The sequence below is a fragment of the Crocodylus porosus genome, unplaced genomic scaffold (assembly GCF_001723895.1).
Source record: "Crocodylus porosus isolate Cpor-Errol unplaced genomic scaffold, CroPor_comp1, whole genome shotgun sequence".
Taxonomy (NCBI): domain Eukaryota; kingdom Metazoa; phylum Chordata; order Crocodylia; family Crocodylidae; genus Crocodylus; species Crocodylus porosus.
In genome coordinates, this window is record NW_017728918.1 from 9394330 (window position 1) to 9409093 (window position 14764).

Sequence of the window (14764 nt, forward strand, 5' to 3'; positions counted from 1 at the left end):
CTGTGGTGTAGACACCCACACAGTCAGATGGGTCGCCAGCTGAGGGTGGTAGTGGATGGGTCCTTCTCAACCTGGAAGGACGTGGGCAGTGGGGTCCCCCAGGGCTCGGTCCTCGGGCCCGCACTGTTCAAATTTGCTGATGACACTAAGATGTGGGGGGACGTGGGCACACTGGAAGGATGCAACAGGCTACAATCAGACCTAGACATGTTACAAGGGTGGGTCCCTTCCGACCGTAGAAACTATGAAATCATTTAGGCCTGGGAGTCCATCCCTACTCAGCAAAGCACTTCAGCATATGCTTCGCTCACTCTAATTTCAGTGGGACTTAAGCATGTGAGCAGGTGTTTTGCATGTATCAAAGCCATTATGAATAGCTGCTTACTATCAGCGTGGAGGTGTCATGGAGACTCTAGATGCTGATGAAATCCAACACCCAGTTTCCTCCAAGGGTTACCGAATAATCTGCCAGGCTTAGAGAATTGGTCTTCAGGCTGAGGTTTTATAGTGTTGGCAGCTGGAATGTGGTGAGGAACTGCAGTATAAACTGGAAACTCAGGTTTCATGTAGCTCAGGTGCTCACTTATACTAGGAAGGGACCCAGAATGAAAATTGGGTAGCTACAGGCATTACTGAGTGGGCAAACGTGGCACCTGGGGGGCAAATGTGGCACCTGTTCTGCATTACAGAGAGCTCGATATTAGACAGTCAGGGTTGGGGGAAAAGCCCTTGATCTTCAAATGCTCAACTGGTTTGCAAACTGCAGTCTGGGCTTGGGGCTCTTGAGAGCTTCCTCCCTGGGCTGTGGGCTGTCAGAGGCGTGGTGTCCCTGGAGCACACTGTTGTATAAAGGATCCGCAAAAGTTAAGGATTTCCCAGGTCTGTGGGCAAAAGGGAAAATCCTGATCAACTAGTCTGACCTCCAGCATCATGCAAGCCATAAAACTGACCTGGTGACTCCTGCCTGAAGCCTGATGAGTGGCGTGTGGATGAATTGCAGCAGTTTTGACCGAAGAGTTGCAGTGAAGGCGAATCTATCACCTACCTTGATAATTGTCAACACAGCTACATTATCCAGATCCAGTCTACCCTGAACAACCAAGTGGGACGGAGGGGTAGAGAGCTGGCTGCTGTCTGGTCCTCTCCTGTGTGTGTAAAGGAGGCATCAGAGATTTCCTCTCTTGTTGTACAGTGTAAATGTTGACAGGGCCCCTGTAGTCTGAGCAGTGTTTGCTGAAACAGGGGTGCCCTGGGAATACCCTGCTGTTTCTGAACACGTCAGAGCTTCCCTATGCTTGGAGGGGCTAGGAGGGGGTGAGGTGCTTTGCTGTGTGCAGTGGTGGTGCTGACAGCCTAGGTTTGCTGCTATGCTTGGCCTTTAACAGCCCACTTTTGAGCCCTGATGTCAAGTCACAGCACTAGTAGCACCAGGTGGCCATTTCACGGATTTTGGGCTGCAGGCTTCCATGCAAATCCCTGACACACCTCTCCCCCCTCTTTGGGGAAGCATTTGTCCAGTGTACATTCCTGTATGTTGCTTATAGGCCCTCTCCCCTCAGTCCCGCGTTGTAATTCCAGGCTTTCCACTTATTCTAAGCTAGGAGAGGGATCTGCTTTGGGAGAAAACTTAACCTCCAGCTGCATTGCCTGAGACAGCGGGTGGATAGAGCGCCTTGGAAATGGGTTGGAGCGTGAAAGCCTTGATACCTTCTTCAGCTCCCGTGACTCCTCGCCACACGGTCATAGCCTTCTTCCAGTTAGCTAGCCGATGAGGAAGGCAAATGAATTGCAGGAAGTCTGAATGCCAAGGGCAGAGCTGGGAGCTGAAGTGGTCCATTAGAAGGTAACAGCACAAAAGCAAGTGGGGCTGTGCTGTCGGTCCATGTAATGTGAAGATCTGCAAGGACTGGGGGAGCGTGATCTGCTGTGAGACCAGCACTGGGAGCAAGCTGATTTCTTGGCACCAGAAAGACACATTGGCCGTTGGGAAGTGCTGACAGTGTTGAACCCTGAGTGCCCATGTCTGCTTCCCGGCAGGAGGATCCCGGATGATGAGAGCGCCTTTACAGCCAAAGCCAAATGCCGTGGAGGAGCTGCTGAGGCACAGTCAAAGGTTCCCTACAGGCGAAGCTGATGGCTAGGTGAGAACAAATTTGAACTGTAAGGAAGGATCTGATTTGTGAAGGGAAGAGAAGACATATGCCTGAAACATGTGGCCAGAATTAATTGGAAGTTGGCAGCTTAGCAAAGGAAGTCTTCTGTCTAAAGGGAGCAAAAAAAAGCAGAAGTGGCATGCGCATTACAGCATGAACGGCTACAGGACGCCGAAGACAAGACAGATCTGATGAGATGAAATGGTGAACCTATTCCAGACCGGGCTGAAAACTGGGGTCATTACAAGGCAGGGAAAGCTGAAGTAGATCGACTTCTCCATGACCGAGGTTACTGTTCTGTGCCCAGCAGCAGGCACGAGCGGGTCACTTCTGCAAGGAAGAGACGCTGAGCTGTGCTGCGGCACTGGCAGCTCCGCGCTGAAAAGAATCCGCCAGACGCCGCGTGTTAAAAATATTGGTAATAATTATACATGCGCAGGTGGAAAGATCGTTTTGTCATTTGAGACTCCTTGCTGCCAGTATGTCAAACACGTGGGGAAACTGCTCTCCGGTACAAAGGCACCTCCTGACACCAGGGCCCCAGCACCACGCGCATGACGGTTACATTGACCCTCGCCAGTTCGCGTTGCTTGCACGGAGACGATGTGCTGTTGTTTGAAACGCACCATACACCTAAGTCAGATTGTGTATTTAGCTCTGGTTTTGATAGCCGACGTCCAGTTGTATCTGTACTTGTCTTGTAACCAGGGGTGCCGTCAGTGCTTGCTCGGAGCTGGCTTCTGCACCGCTCAGGCGCAAAGGGCGGGACGAGGAAAGCAGGGGAGTTGTGTTTGCTGCATTACTTAAAGTGCCTGGTTGCTCCTTCCTGGGGACAGTTGCGGCCTCGGGGTGCAGAAAACGAAGCCATTTGCGGTGAGTTAAGAGGCACCGGGGGGTTTCATCCATGCATCCACTCCTAGCCTGTGCTCAGTGTTAGCTGAGCTGCAGTAACTCAGTCCTACATCTCTGAGGGTTTAAGCTGCCCTGGCTTAGCTTCCCCTGACCATGGGCAGGTGCGTCGCCCTCCTCTCAGCTTGGCATTCCTGCCGTTCCTGCAAGGGGAGCCGCACCCCTCGTTAGCACAAGGAGACTCGTTCTCTTTGACGCGCCCGATCTCCACTCGCACGCTGCCCTGCCGTGTGCTGGCGAGTCGGGGAGCAGGCGTCCAGAGGTCTCCCAGCCGGCGGGGACAGGGACAGGGACAGGCTGCCTCACGGGTAACCTTGCACATGCCCATGTGTTGTACCTGTCCTGTACACCTGTGCTGGAGTGCAGTAGCCTTGGTCCTGGACGCCTGGCTCCATGAGATCTGGTGGGATCAAACCTTTCATCCTCAGGGAGCTCCCAGAGCTTGATGTTCTTCTTGAATATCCAGCTCTTTGGCCACCCCCTTTTGGGGCTGTCCCCCAGATGTGGGGAGGGTGCTGGTGTCGCCAGCAGTCCAGAGGGATGAGGCTTATGTCTGTGTAAGGGGGTGGGGAGCACTGTCTGTTATAGGGTCAGAGCAGAGGAAACTCCCCAAACTTCTCCTTCCAGGTGTATCCGGCTTTTTTCCACCCGCCGTAGGGCACTGGTGCTCATGGGGAGACCCTTCCCCTCCACCCCAGCTCAGCTTGGACTCAGGTGAGCCGGTACTGGGTCCTTGATTTCCACGCATCTCTGCAGACCAGAACAAACCCCCACAGCCCACCCGAGGGGCAGGAGAGCGTTACGCCCCTTTTCTGCACAAGGAAACGGGGCAAAACGAAGTCTGGAGCCAGAGAGGAAGGAGGTATCAGCACTCCAGAGTCGCGTGCCCGGCTGCACCGGCCCCTGCCCTGCCGCGGGGAGAGACGACTTGCCGGCCGGAGCAGGGGCCGCAGCGACAAATTAGCAAACACGTGCGCAGTGCAAAGACCGCGCTCTCCACGCAGTGATTCCAATATTATTAATAATGACCATCTCTCTGCTCCCAATTGGCGATGCAGCTGAGGCATGGTTTCCGAGCCTGCCGACACCAGGGCTGCAACGCAAAGGCAACAGTTGGACTGAGGCAGAGCTGCTGCCGAGGTGGCCCAAATCCCCGGGGATCTTCACGCCGGGGCACCAACGTGATGGAGGCCACTTGCCAGTCTTTGGACCGGGGGTTGTAATCTGCAGGCCATCTCTTCCCGACCCGTCTCCCTTTCCGTGTGCATTATATTTACCCTTTCTGTCACCCCGGGAGCCCGTGCTCGTCACATGGGGCAGGACGGGCAAAGACATGGGATCTATTCTCTTCCTGCTGGCCGTAGCCATCTGTTGCGTGGGCCAGGACTTCCATCATCAGCACCGCTGATAAGCTGAGCATTGGCAAACCTTGTTGCAGAAAGTTTCTTGATACTGGGACAGGAGTGGGTCCCGGGACCCCGCTTGCACGTAGCTCAGGAGCCTCTTCCCTCTGCAAACCCTGGAGAGGACGACGTGCAGACTTGGCCCTGCGCTTTCCCCCGCCCCGGGCCGGGATCCCAGGCTGCCTGCATCCTTCCCTTCCCTTTAAAAAGCAGTGAATGCACATTGGCTTCCAGCAAGGCTGCCAATGCGAGAGGCACGGGCTTCTCGTCCAGTGTCCGGGAATGGATTATCCAGTCCCGGCTGCGTGCTGATGAGACATCAGCCTGCCTGTGTTAATGGAGCCGTGATTGATTTACACCCCAGCTTAGACCATTTGTTCGGCGCTGATTCATTTGGTTTCCTTGGCCCATCTTATTTTCCGTCTGCTTTGTCTGTGCCGATCTCCCTCGACTTGATACTTCAGCGTGCCGGATCAAGCTGCGTTCCCGTGATGGCGGGAGGGAGGAAAGAGCAGGATGTGCGGGAAATCAGAGGAAAGTCGGAGAGCAAAGTTTTAATGGGGGGCCGGCAGACAAACCCATTTGACTCTTCTGCAGGAGACGGGCTCTGCTGCGGGAGCACGAAGTGCAAATACCGGTTGCTTGGCAACAGGCAACAGCTGCGAATAAGGAAAATTGCCGCTGATCTGCCAAGGCAATTTTGTCAAAAGATTTCTTTGAAAAAAATTGCTTCCTGTTTCCAGCGTCGAACGGTGCTGTATGGCAAACCCGGTTTCCAGAGAGCGCGTTCAATAAAGAAGCCGGACTCTGTGGCAAAGTGACTTACTCCGGCATTAGACGGCAAACAACGTTATCCTGAGCGGGGTCGGAGGGGCGACGCCGGGAGCGAGTGGGTAACAAAACCGCAGGCGCCGGCACTTGTTGGCCTGGCAGCGTGGGGCCCTGATCCTGCAGTCTGATCCACGCAAGGGGCCTGCGGGCAAGCCCGAGGGGTCAGAGCTCTGCCTGCCTTTAAGGGGGTCTCCCCACGCCGTGCGTGTGCAGGGTCGGGGCCTCCATTGGGGCACATGGTGGTCATGACTAAAGGTGGGGGTGAAATTAGGCTTTGGGGAGGTGAACGTCCAGCCCTGCTGGCTTGAAACATCCAGGGACCATCCTGTAAAACAGCAGCTGGCCTCTCTGCTACCCCACAGTGTTTCCCCACTGGAGCATAAGGGTAAATGGGGCAGTGATGCTGCTCCCAGTAAAACCAGCGATCATGCTCCTGCCGGTTGCATTTTGCAAGAACAAACCGTGTTTGCAGACCTGGTTCGGGCGATTGTGGGGTTTGGTCTGGCGCCGAGCTGCGTGCCTGGTATGTGGAAACATGCGTTACCCTGCAGAGGATGTCATCGTGCCCCTGTACAAATCCATGGTGTGCCCACAGCCTGAACACTGTGTGCCATGCTAGTGTCTGCATCTCGAAAAGGAAGCAGTGGAACGACGAAAGGTACAGGGACAGGCAACCAGAATAGCAGGCGCCTGGAGCAGTTGCCATAGGAGAGGCTTTAGAGGCTGGGAATCTTCAGTGCGGAAAAGAAAAGGATGAGGGGGGATATGATCAAGGTCTGTAACGTGGTGAAGGGTGTGGACCAAGCGAACAGGGAACTGCTGTTCACCAAGTCCCAGAATACTAGATCTAGTGGGTACCCACTGCAGTGAGCAGGACACAGGTTTCAAACTAGCAAGGCAAAGTACTTTTTTTACCCACCCCGTAGTTAACGTGTGGAATTCACTGCCACAGGAGGTGGTGGAGGCACAGAGCTTACCTGGGTTCGGACAAGGACTTGGACAGATTCATGGATGCTAGCTCTGTTAATGGCTGTTGGACAGAAGGGTGGGAGATGATTCGCCTTTAAACCAGGAAAGGTGGACGCCAGGGTGGGTGTTAAATAGAGAATAGCTGACTCTAGTTTATCCAGTTCAGTGCTCTCCCTGTATAGCACCCACTTCTGCCAGTCCGAGATGGGGTACTGGGCTAGACGGACCACCGGTCTGACCCAGTATGGCACTTCTTATGTTCCTAGGTAGATGCAGAATATCTTTTGTTCCTGGGCCCCGATTCAGCAAATCGAGCGTCAGGGCCCTGCAGCCTGTTCTGACTCTTCAGAGGGCTTGTTGGCTGCTGGCTACCCGGCACCAGATTATAGAGACCTATTTAATGTAGCTCCCAGGCCCAGAGTACATGCTTAAGCAAATGCACTGTTATTTGATCCTCAACAAAAGCTCCGCGGAGGTTATGAAATCCTTCATTACCATTAGAGCCCCTTGGCTAATCATAACACACATCGTCAGCGTGGTTATTGCTTTATTGCCATCAAGGAGATCCAGCTGACTGTGCTTTAGATAATCTCCTCTCTCAGGTCAGCTTGCCCGATTAATTATGCATCAGACACCACCCATAGATAACGAGGAGTCTTTCGTGCACCTAAGAAAAAGGATGAAAAACAACCCATAGAGGGGACTAGGTAGGGGGTAGTAATCACAGGACAGAGCAAGACAGTGTAGGAAAGACCAATATTAATTGTGCCGGACTGCTTGAGGTCACCTGGCCCCTGTGTTACAGTGGAGACTGGTGACCCTGGAGAGACCAGAGCCCCATTGTGCTGTGAGAAGCAGTCCTGACCCGTTTCATCCTAAAGAGAAAAGAAAAGGAGGGGAGATGGGTGGGGAGGGCCAAAGGGACTGCCCTAGGTCATTGAGTTAAGTTGGTGGCATAAGACTCCCTGCCCTCGCCCTGACAGCCTCTCTCCTCTGGGCATTGCAGGCGCTGGATGGCTTCTTCTTTGTCGTGAACCGGGAAGGGAGGATCGTGTTCGTGTCCGAGAACGTGACCGGCTACCTGGGCTACAACCAGGAGGAGCTCATGAACACCAGCGTCTACAGCATCCTGCACGTGGGGGATCACGCCGAGTTCGTCAAGAACCTGCTGCCCAAGTCTCTCGGTAAGAAGCCAGTCTCAGGGTTGGTTTCCCCCAGTTCAGACAACGTGGTTTGGTTCCGGTTTTGCTCCGCGTCTCCTTGGAGCGGCAGCAGACCCGGCGGCGTAGAATGGTTATTGATCTGGTCTTTGGGGGCACGTCCAGCGTGGCCGGCGGAGGGGGCCAGGCCCCTTTCAGCAGCAGTCCCTACCTGGGGACCGTGTCCTGGACAGTCGAGAGCCAGAGCCTCCCGCAGGGTACTGGGAGCTAGGGCGCTGCACAGACGTGGGAGAGGTTGCAAACGCCCTCCTTCTTCGGTAGACAAGGGGCCGACTTTAGGGACATCCCTTCCCAGCATGCACCACTCTGGTGGGGAGGGGGCAGGTTTCAGAGCTGTCCATTCCCAGCATGCACTGTTCTCTTTGGATCTGAAGAGGCTTGCTGCACGGGCTGAGTTGGAGCATTGCATGCTGGGCCATTTAGCCTCCCCTGCCACTGAACTGGGTGTTGATGGGGCATTGCATGCTGGGACTTTGTGGCAGCCACAGCTCTTCTGATCTCCACGTAGCAGTGTTTAACCCTTTCCTTATCAGTACCACCCAAGGCTTTCCACCTAGGCACCCTCACTGACCCTGATTTAGCCACATGGAGAAGCCAGGTCCCCCCAGGTCGGAAACCCTTGTGTCATGGTCAGCCTTTAAGCATGTGCTTAAGTTGCATGGACTTCAGCGAGCCTTAAGCACATGCATGAAGTCAGCCATGTGTTCAGACACTTTCCTGGAGGCAAATCTCCATATTCCACGACTAAGATGAGAAGGTGCGAACTAGGAGCAGTTTGAGGGCCAGGGAGGGGGTCTGTATGAGACCAGTCGTCTGAAGCCAGGGCCTCTGTTTTCCCATGCGTGTAACAGCTTTGCCCGTCTCTCAAGGGCTTGTGGAACTAGATGCATTAATGTACATGGAGTGCTTTGGGGCTCTTGTATGGAGGACATTATAGACTTGCAGAGTGCTGTAATCACCACCTGTCAGATGCTTACAGTATTTATGTGTTGGCGTCTGAAGAACAGCACTATCTGAAATGCTGCTGTTAGTGCAGTGAAGTTAACCCCACCGCGGCCGGCACTTCATTACAATGAGACACGTGCCCAAACCCAGCGACCGCACAGGTAACCCCGGTGCTGGGGTAGCAAAGTTGTATAGCTCCGCCTCGACCCCCGCAGCCTGACCAACCTTTGCACAACAAGAATACACCCTTCCTATTAATGGTTAACTGATCTTCACCTTTAAAAAGGGCTGCTAGAGCTCTTTCCCTTGGCTTCCCATGGACTGGGGATCAGCAGAGGCAGGCAGGGACGGACGTGCGTTACATCCGCTGTGCCCAGCCAGCGTGGAGCGGAGCAGTATGTGCCGGGAGCGCTAGAGGGCAGAGACGGGAGGGAGTCGGGAGGAAGAACGGCCGGAGGGACGTTGCTTTTTGCAAGCCAGCGTAAGGCATCCTGCTTAATCCTCTCTTCCGCCCGCTCTCCGCTGCAGCACACGGCACCTCGTCGGCCCTTAAGCTCATTTTTAAAATAAGGTGCTTACTCCACAGCACCATCACGCTGCTCCTGGCGAGGACGTCTGTGGGTGACACACCTGGGGCGTTTGACCTTACAGGGGCATTGGTAAGGCTGGCATGCCAAATATGTGCCCTGTCTGTCGAGGTTGGGGCAGGCTCAGAAGTTTCAGGCCCCAGGCAGCAAAGAGCACAGTGCTTGCTGGTTTGGTACGGCTGGGTCGCAGCCAGCTGCCTTCAGACCAGGGTGTTGTTGGAGGAAGGTCAGCTCTGTGGGCTGCCAGCCTTGCTCACCTTCCCAAGTGTGGGTGCTAATCTTTCCAGGTATAACACAAATCCACTTGTCAGTGTAATGGCTGCTAGAAAGCTTAGGTGCCTATTCAGACCCAGGACTGCTGTTTTCCAGCCTGAATTCCCCATTGTGCCAAGCAAGTTGTAAAGCAAAGCCGGAGGTGAGTGGATGGGTGGGTGGGGGAGCAGCTAAGGGGTCATTAGCTCTTCTCCTGCCTCCTCGTTGTATTTTCTCTTAGCCTGGTGAGGACAGGTTACGGGTCCCTCTCCAAGCAGGAGGGTGCTTGCTTCCTGGGGGCTTTCTGCAATGGCAGGTGAAGGGGGTGTCGCACCAGGGCTCCCCTGGACTCTGTCCCAGCCACCGCACAGACACGCCGTGCAGAGTGCTGGTAGCCCCACAAACCGAGCAGGGCACGGCCAGGCCTTGCATGCGCTTCCTCCAGAGCTGCTGACTCAGGCTGTCTGCAGCGGGGAAGCAGGCGCAGAGCTGACAGATCTCTCTACTCCCACGGCTGCACCACTTTCACCAGAGCTGTTCAGACTGGCGCGAGCTGCTGTGTTGCACACTCTCTTACTATAGCTTAAACCTGCCTCCTGGAGGGCTAGACTCATTCGGAAGGAATCGGCTTAACCCAAATTGCATTAGAGCCGGGGGTCCGTCCATTCAAAGCCACCCAAGTAGAGTCTTCGCACTGGTTTAATAAAATCTAGGGTCTGAACTTCCTCACGTGCATGCACAAGACTTAAAACTTTCCCAGTCGAGACTCAAAGTATTTAAAGCCAGGCCTGAATTCCCAGCACGCAAACAGTGTCTTGAAATCCAGACTTCTGAGCATCCCAAGCAGCTAGACGAGGCTATGTCAGGCATGTTGTGCTGGTCTTCTTTCAAGGGCTCCTCAGCTAGTGGCTTAAATGCCAGGTCTCCAACTACGGGGAATCTGTACAGCTGAGTTATAATTCTCCGAAAATAGCGGTTGGTAATAGAAACGTTGACATGGCTGTGACTGCGCGATCAGGGAAGCTGGAATGTGCCGCTGTGGTTAGACCACTTCCAAAAAAACACACTGGAAACTTTCTCCTTGCTACATGATCTGCCACCACACGGCTCTGCAGCAAGGGCTTTATCATGCTGGAAAGAGCGTAGGCAGCGGTTGCTTTCTGGTGAGTGCCGGAGGGAGGCCTCGCGGTTCTGCGAGAGCAAGGAGAGTGGCTTTAGTTTCCCCCAGCAACACCAGTGTTGTGGAGAGAAGTAAGGATGACGGCCCTGCCCATGCCAAGAGCTGGCCCGTGGCCCCAGACCACCAAAACCCCGTTCGGGCAGCGTGCGCACTGTGCTGGGAGGGAATCAGCAAATCTGTGACACCCCGTCTCTCCCCCTTGCTTGTCTCCCTGTCTCTAAAATGGCCTGATGATGTCTAGCATCTGAAGGTGCAGCCTATGTGAAGGGCCAGATCCTGAGTGGGCCTGTAGGCACCTAAATGGACCTTGGGGGTGATTTAGGCCCCTGTGGTGCAAAGAGCAGTCCAGCCCCTTGGGTTCCTCCTTTCATTAGAAGACTCCACTCGAGCCTGAGAAGCTTCCCCAGTGCCTCCTTTTCGGCTTCTGGGCATGGACTGGGCATGTGGCGGCTCCAGTCTCGGCAGCATTGCAATCCTGATCCCTTGCCATCTAAACCCCGCTCTCCCGGCGACAATGCGAGCCTGACTGCAGCCGTGCTGGGAGCAGCCCCACCAAATAATTGCCCACTCCTGGTCTAGTGTCAAATGCCTGAACAGCCCTGGGAGCCCATGCGTTCCCAGACCCCGTCTTGCTCTGTGTGCGGCCCCGTGAATCGTGCGTTCTCGGCTGCCCCCTGGCCCAGCTGCAGCATGGGGGCTGAAGGGCATCCTCACTCAGACTGCTCCCTAGACCTAGTGGTTTGGGCTTCTTCCTGCCGGGCAGGAGGTGCGGATTTGAGTCCCCTCTGGCTGAGGAGGGTCTAGAGACCCCAGGTCTCTTGCTTCCTGGGCAAGTGCTGTAGCCAGGAGACTGCTCCACCATTTGGGCCCCATCTGGGGAAGAGGGAGGAGGCATCCTGGATCCCAGGTGAACAGGGATTGCTTATGTGCAGCCTGGTAAGATGCCTGAGCCTCGGGGGGGTGCGAGGGTTTCAGTCGCTCACTTATCTCTATAGCATTGTCGCTGTGCCAGGGAGGGCTGGCTGCACCGGGGCCGCAGCTCCCTGCCGGGGAAGAGGCCTACTCTTTGCCTTGCCGCTTCCCCACGGTGCCTGAGGCACCCCCTTTCTTCATTCTTGGAAGAGCAAATGTGGTGCGGGGCTGGCAAGGAGTTTTGTCACAAAGCCACGGGTGTGACCGGTCGTTCTCTGCAGTGCTCTTGTTCCTTGTGCCAGCAGCTCGGAGCATCCCCAGAGGCCAGGCCTCAGCCTCAGCCTAGCTCCAGGGTCTGTGTTTCGACAGTCCTCATTCACAGTGGGGCGTCACTGTGGCATCTCCTGCTGGAAGGGCTGCCCGTGCACGGGTCTCCAGTCGCACAGGTCTCAGCTGCCTGATGAGCAACCGAGAGCAGTGGCTCCCCTGTGGGAGTCGAGCTGTGTGCCTCTAGACTCCTCTTCAGAAAGGAGGCCTGGGCACCCCGGGCCTCTGTGCAGTGGCCGAGGTGCTGTGTCTGGAGGTGCAAGTGCTGGGGTCCCAGGCTGGCCATGCAAATGCTGGCAGTGTCACGGAGCACACTGGCTGCAGGGACTGGCCAGAGGGCTCAAGTCAGGCTGATTCGCTGGGTGTGGGGAGTCACGAGCTCTGCCCTGACTCACCGCATGGCCCTCAGTAAGTAATTTCACTTCTGCATGCATCTTTGTGCCCGGGTCTCAAGCTAAGAGGCTGCTACGTGTTGGGTGTATCTCAGTGTTATCCACCCCGTGACCTCTGGGTCGGGCATTGCCCAGGAAGCCCGTGTCCTGCTTCTGGCTCTCACGTACCTTGCCAGGTAACGTTGGATCACTCATCCCCCCCAGCCTGGGTCTCTGTTCCCCCTGCCCTCCATTCTGCAAGCAGTGAGTGCTCTCGGCTGGCTGGAGAGGCTGATGCAGATCACACCCATCTCATTCGCCCTCTCCTCTCCCGTCCCTGCAGTGAACGGTGTTCCTTGGCCTCAAGAGGCGACCCGGCGCAACAGCCACACCTTCAGCTGCAGGATGCTGATCCGGCCCCCCGACGAGCCGGGCGCCGAGAACCAGGAGGCCCGCCAGCGCTACGAGGTGATGCAGTGCTTCACGGTGTCCCAGCCCAAATCCATCAAAGAGGAAGGAGAAGGTAGGGCAGGTGCCGAGGCTCGTGGGGGGAGGGGCCGGGGCTAGTGTGGGAGGAGGAGGCTACCTGCCCTCTGCAAGCAAGAGCAAGGAGCTTGAGTGCAGCTCCCTGCAGCACTGGGCACTGCGCAGGTACAGCATCGGGCCCGCGACAGCCAGGCAGGCTCCTTCCGCCAGAGGAGCTGTCAGGCCTGTTGCCGCCCCCGAGATGCAGATGGGGGGAGAGGGAGAGTGGTGGGGGTTGCCCCCGGGTCTCTCCTCCCTGTGTTTTTCATTCTGATTTCAGCTTCCATGGATCCTTTGAGCCCATCTCAGCCGTGGTGCTGAGTGGCAGAGTGGGTAATTCACCTGTCCAGCAAGGGCCAGATTAACCTTTCCTGGGAGTGCGCTTTGCAGCCACAGGAGCACCCGCGTAGACAGGAGGGCTGTGTGAAGCAGGGCACTATGGAGGGGAGCCTGCCAGCTCCCTGACCTGGGGAGATGGGCTCCACACAATGCTCAGCTGCTAGACAGGACCTGTGGGCCTTGTCTGGCTCAGGGCTTCCTAGCCAGCCAGGCCTTTCTCACCCTTTGGAAGCAGAGAGGGGCCAGTTTGCTCTCCCATGCAGCCAGAAGGCACGAAGGGCAACCAGAGGTGGAAGCCCAGGAAAGGAAAGCATTTTCTGGTTACCTGGAAAGGTCCCTCCCAGCGAGGTCCGCCTCACAGTGCTCCCCCTTTGAGCTGGGGAGAGCTGCTCTTGGAGGAACTGAACTAGATTGTGCTAGCCAGTCACCCTGGTCCTCGATGCCCCACTTGGCCTCTTCTGTCACTACCACTTCCCTCCCTGGTGCTGCCGGGGGTATTTAGTCACCTGCTGCAGTGCCTCATTGCCAGGGGCCCTAGGGCCTGGTCTGTGCTCTATAGACAGACGTCTCCAGGCCCCCCTCATAGGCACAAGGGTCAGCCTGTGCAGCTCAGTCTCAGGATCAGGCCCCTTGTGGGCTCCCCCACCCCAGTTCTCTGAACACTGGAACAAAGGCGCCTTCCCACACAAGCCCTGCCCTCATTTCCATGGCCCAGCCATTATTTTCCAGTGCATTAGCTGAATTAATCCACTGCGGCTTACACAGGGGATCACGACTGGAAGGAATAAATTACAGTATTTTATGACCAGAGACTTTGCCTGGAGCCGACAGTTGTTGGCGCTGGGCGCTGACTTTTATTGCACGGCACTGCCAGAGCTGAAAGGCCGTACAATTAATTCCCCCCAGTGCTGGAAGCCTCCCTTCTCCAGCAAACTTCGGAGAGAGCTTCGCAGCTGCGAAGGGCTTGATGATTGCCCAACGTAAACACTCGCAGGGCGGGACGTGGCAGGCGAGCACGGCAGGGCTGCGTTCATTGAAAACACTGCTCAGTGAGTGGCAGCTCTAACCTCAAGATCTCCTGTCCCTCTCCCCTCTCTCTCATCCACCCTGGCAGATTTCCAGTCGTGTCTGATATGCATCGCGCGGAGATTACCTCGACCTGCAGCTGTCACCAGTACAGAGTCGTTCGTGACCAAGCAAGATACTACAGGTACCGTTCGGAGGGAGGCCAGGGCTTGTTGCGTGCTGGGCAGCGTCCTAGCTGGGGAGCCGCCTTTGCAGTCTGAATGCGCCTGGGCGCGCAGCATCAGTTCAGCTGGACTCTGGTATGTTGGAGTCTGGCTGGACATAGCATGCTTGCAGGACTCCAGCCAGCCAGGCAGATAGTGCCATAGGATGCTTAATTTAAGCAGGCTATAGAGAGAGCTGGCGTGAAGCTGTCCAGCTGTGTTTGGGCCCTGCTTTTTTAATGGCAGTAGATATTACCACATTGCCAAGGTGCTGGAGGGGGTAGAGAGATTCTGAAAAGACTGAGGAGCAGGTGAGAAATGCCTGCTTTGTGATGGGTGTCCTTAGCGGAGGAGAACACAATGGGAGCCTGAAACATCAGCTGGAGGGTCCTAGCTTCTGAGCCTACCTTTACTCTTGGATACGTCCTGTTTTCAGCCACCAGCCACGTGCACCCCCACGCTATAGTCAACATGGGTCGTTACCCGCTAGGATTGGCATCACCGTGGCTCAAGCTGCATTTGCCCAGATAGCAGCGATGCCTGTCAGCGGGAGGGCTTATGCTGCCGGGTGTGCTGGAGCATATCCCCAGGGGCCACACAGTCGTGTCCTGC

The 14764-nt window shown here is 55.8% G+C and overlaps 1 protein-coding gene across 12 annotated transcripts in view; it reads left to right on the top strand.

The window, feature by feature from the left end:
* Positions 1 to 14764, top strand: part of NCOA1 (nuclear receptor coactivator 1) — a 200161-nt gene that overhangs the window by 136161 nt on the left and 49236 nt on the right. For all 12 annotated transcript variants that reach the window (XR_002101533.1, XM_019537220.1, XM_019537226.1 and 9 more), the window contains 3 exons: positions 7272 to 7449; positions 12403 to 12582; positions 14038 to 14133. Coding sequence is in view for 11 of the 12 variants with exons in the window: in XM_019537220.1 (XP_019392765.1) it covers positions 7272 to 7449; positions 12403 to 12582; positions 14038 to 14133 (454 nt within the window). In the remaining variant the exon portion in view is untranslated. The remainder of the gene's footprint in view (positions 1 to 7271; positions 7450 to 12402; positions 12583 to 14037; positions 14134 to 14764) is intronic.